At 44.5% G+C, this 4440-nt stretch overlaps 2 protein-coding genes across 2 annotated transcripts in view; both read left to right on the top strand.

Moving 5' to 3' along the window:
- The window catches only part of LOC101568956 (leukocyte immunoglobulin-like receptor subfamily A member 6), a 241548-nt gene that overhangs the window by 53682 nt on the left and 183426 nt on the right, over positions 1 to 4440 (top strand). The window lies entirely within an intron of this gene.
- Positions 1045 to 4440, top strand: part of LOC101568559 (leukocyte immunoglobulin-like receptor subfamily A member 5) — a 24766-nt gene continuing 21370 nt past the window's right edge. Inside the window, exon 1 of the mRNA XM_023707975.1 lies at positions 1045 to 1068. Coding sequence (XP_023563743.1) covers positions 1045 to 1068 — 24 coding nt within the window. The remainder of the gene's footprint in view (positions 1069 to 4440) is intronic.

Here is a 4440-nt window from a genome sequence, read left to right as displayed (position 1 = left end):
ACAAGTCCGCATCTTGTACAGCAATTAACCACTAAGAAGAATATATGCAGTGTATTATTTGTTGAAACTGTCCTTCCGATTTGATTTGAAACTGTCTAAAATTAATTAAATATAAAAAAATAAGGTGACTCACACATAGATATCGCAAATGGCAAATAGACTAAAATATATTTATAGAGTTGCAAGAAAAACAGCATTAAATTCTCAGTGGAGACTTGTGGCGTTGCTCAGCAGTGCCTGCGCTGAGGGCATTCAGTCCCGGAGCTCACGGGCAAGGTTTCCTTAGCCACTGTTCCAGTTAGGGTGAGAAGCTGCGCATTTCCCGTGTGGTTGGCACCACAGCGATTTGCAGAGTGTGACATTCGGCCATGGAAACCACACCCTTTTCACCTGCCAGCTTTAGTTGACTTCTACACCTGTCCCCCAGAATAAACAATAGGCCTCCAGTTCACTCTCATTCTGCATCTTGGAAGGATATAGGATGGAGGGCTGCAGAGGATGATGGTGGAAGATTGCATCCTGGAGAGTCGACATCTCCAGGGCCCAGGATGAGGAGTAAACCCTGGGGAGGCTGAGTTCACACACTGTGGAAGCCCAAGCTGAGCTGGAAACGCTGACACCAGGAGCAGACACAGGCACAGAGGGTGTAGTCAACATGAGTCAGGACTCTCTGGGTGTGGTTTCCCTCCAGGATTTGATGGGGCAGATGCTCTGTGCAGAGTGGTGAGTCCTCCCCACTCCAGGACACTGAGCTCATCACACACAAAGGGCTTCCTAGTTGAATGGGGAGTGACTGAGGCAGATCCACTGGCAGCACAGAAGCAGGTCCCCTGCACCCGCCTGGCTCTCTCTTTTCTTCAGATCTTTCCTAGACATCTACTCAGACTTCCTTAGCCTCCTGAAGGAGCCAGCGATGCTCCAAGTCTGGGGCTCTGGGCTAAGCTGGAATCACCTTGGTGGGGAGGACGCCCACCTCAACCCAGAACTTGCAGCACAGACCAGGAGCTGCCTCTCTCTTGTTCTGTGCCTCCTCCACTGCATACCATGGAAGACTTCGTGCTGCAGAGTGTGAGGGAGACTGGTCAGCAGGCAGGGGCCTCCCAGACTACACAGCATATGCTTGTGCATGAGAATTATTTTTTTTCATTTTAGTTCTTCCATTTTTATTTTTTATTTGAACATTTTTCCATTGCATAATGATTGCATTTTTTTTGAGAAGGCAGTATACGGACATAACATTCCTTAAATGTTTTTATCATCAGTTGCCCATCCATTCTCCCTACATCATTTTCTCCTTCCCATCTGAAAAAGATGTAGCTCCCCAGGTCTTATTACCTGTCTTTTATTTTGTGCTTTATTTATATTTCAGTTTCCTCACATCGGAAATACCATGTGACACTTACAATCATGACACTGGTTCATTTCATATAACATTATGGTCTCGAATTTATCTGTAAATGAATGACTCATAGCTATCATTCTCTGGGGACATTATAATTCCATCATGTACAAAGAGCACATTGTAATCCATTCATCTGTTAATTTCCCATTTGTCTTTTTTATTATTACTATAATTTTCTTTTATTTTGAACAAAAAACCCAAAATCAAATATAGGAACAAGGTAACATACAATATATGTGTTATAGATTTTCAAACCAATAATACCTGATCAACAATAGTTGATATATAATCTTTTTTATCATAAAATCTGTTGCTCAATTAGCAGATATAATTATGCAAGATTGAATGTATGCTTGAATGTGGCCACATGCTTTCAAGAAATCTTAAATTTTTGTTCTTGTTCTATTTGTCTGGAAACTGGTAGATTTCACCCTATATTCTCATTCATGTGTTAATAATGACATAGGATATTTTAAGAGGCATGACTCAGATCTTATGAATATTCTAAACAAAATTATTACTCTAAGAAGGACTGTGTTGTCTTCTCTGAGAAGGGATTGATATTGGCCCAGTAGCAAGCAGCCTTGGGCATCACTGGATGCAGGTTTGGAAGGTAACCCTTGGAAGAATATGAGAGAGGACAAGCTTCCTCAGATATGTGAGAGGGAGCAGAGGCCCACATTTTTCTAAGGTTTTCACCTTTATCTCTCCTTTATGTTCATAACAAGCCAACCTAGTCATCCTTGCAAGCCTGAGTGCACTGAGGAACTATGACGCCATATTTTCTCAAAGCCATAGTATTCAAACTACTCAAACAAGGTTCAGTCTCAGGCATCACATGCCTTGCCAGCCCTACCCCCAGGGCTTGTAGAGATGGCAATGAGACTGGGTGTGGTGGCATGCACCTGTATTCCCTGTGCTTAGGAGGCTGAAAACAGGTGGATCACTACAATTCCAATCTGTGTAACGAGACCTTGTAGACCCTGTACAAAAAAAAAGAAATAGAAAAATCAGAGTAAAAAAAATCTACTGAAACAAGGTGCCACACCATCCTGAATTTCAGCATGGACTTTTCAACAAGCTAAGCATGATCCTGTGACCACGATACACAAGCTGACTTATAGTATATCTACACCAGACACTCATAACCTCTTCTGGGTTTTTCACACAGAGAACCTTGGACATTGAGCTAACAGGGAGCAGAAACTCACACCTGCTCTTTTTCAACCTGTGTTCAGAGACCTTGCTCAGGTCCAGCACCTGTGGAACCAGCAGGACCCTACTTAGACATGGTGGCATAATCTTTTCTTTTTTTTCAGAACCAGGGATTGAACTCAGGCCTTTGCTCTTTCCAGGCAAGTGCTTATTCTACTGAGCCATCTCCTTGGCCCCCGGTGGCATAATCTTCAAATGGAAATCTGGGTCAGACCCTGGAGCTCAATGCCTGGCCCTGACAATTCTGGTCACTAAACTCATAAAGCATGCATTTCCTTCACCCAAATATGAGCTTAAGTGTCTCTTCCTCCCAGCCCTGTGGATAAGTTGTGCTCACAAATGTGAAATCCCTCTCTTTCCCCATGGTCCTGCAGCAACAAGTGTGTGCACCATCTGGCCCATTCCTCGCCTGCTCACTTCTGGTCCCCTCTCCCCTCCCCACTCTCTGTCATTCTTGAAACAGAGAACTAAGGTTCTTCTCAGAAAATTTAACCTGTGAACCCTTTTCTGTAAATAACCTCAACCCCTGTCCACCTCCACCCCAGTTCTCAGAAAGGGCAGATGTGGTGAGGAGCCCACGGAAATGCTGCTCAGTTGTGGCAGATGCAGGGCATTTCCTGTTCACTGAGAAGCAAAGGGCTTTGCCAGTGGGCACAGATGAGGACACTGGGATCAGTGAGAGTCCTGCCCTGAGTTTTCCACCTCTCTGCTGCTGGCTGCTTTTATTGCTCAGCTGTTATCACAGCTTCTGAAGATTTGTGCACATGCTAATAAGTGAAGAAAGCAGTGGGTCAGGTTTAGCATCTTGGTGAGAGTTGAAGAAACAAGCAATAGTTAGGACAGTAATACAGCTGCTTTCCCTTAACTCAATGAATAGAAAGATTTGTTCCAGTAGTGTTTGCAGATAGGATATCATGTCTGCATCTTATACAATGAATAACCACTAAGACAACAATATGCAATGCATTAATCATTGAAACTGTGCTACTAATTGGTTTTGAAAGTGTCTCATTGCTATTTGTTTCTCAATAAAAAAATTTTTTTTAAAAATCAATTTTCCATACCAGGTCATCTGATGCAACTCAGATAAGTTCAAATACAAAGAATCATGCTTCTGAGATTAGCTTCCTGACAGAAGCACAGAATCCTGAGCAGAGTCCAGCGAGCTGAGCTTTCTCCATGGGCTTGCAAGAGCCTTCACCTACCCTGCAGTCCTCCTCCAGTCTCTCCCTGGTCACTCTATTCTGTCAAAGTCACAAGTCGAGAGGGGACAGCAAATTGTTGTTAGAGCCAATAGGGTAATGAGTGAAAACTGCAAGGTGTGTTCTCATTCTAGGAGTCACCTACGGCACACCCTTGCCCATTTCCGGTATTGATGGGAGGACATGGAAGAACTGCGGCAAGGACCTGAATCCCCTCAGCGTCCTCACAGTGCTGACGATGTGGCACAGCCTGCAAGGGCATCTGGATGGCAGAGCAGTGATCCCAGCCCGCTGCTTATCAAAGATGCTGACTCCCTCACATCCCATGGCCCTGCACTCAGGTTTTTAAGCTCCTGCTTTCTCCTTCTTCCTCTTTTTCCTTTTATCAGGAGTCTGCAACCAAAAACAGTCACTGCTGCTCCAAGAACCAAGGAAGAGTGACCCAATTTTAGAAATGGGCAACTGAAATGAGTACACGCTCCTCAGATAAAGAAAGGCAAATGGAAAATAAATATACGCAAAATTCGCCCAGTCCTAGCCCAGGTCCGGTGAGTGTGCGGAGAGTTTCCTGCTACCCTGCCCCGGCGGGACCAGTCCCAGCCCAGGTGCAGCGTGGGCCGG

Source organism: Octodon degus, unplaced genomic scaffold, assembly GCF_000260255.1.
Source record: "Octodon degus isolate 3935 unplaced genomic scaffold, OctDeg1.0 scaffold00320, whole genome shotgun sequence".
Classification (NCBI taxonomy): Eukaryota; Metazoa; Chordata; class Mammalia; order Rodentia; family Octodontidae; genus Octodon; species Octodon degus.
The sequence above is the reverse complement of the archived record's forward strand: the minus strand, read 5'-3'. Positions and strand labels throughout refer to the sequence as shown.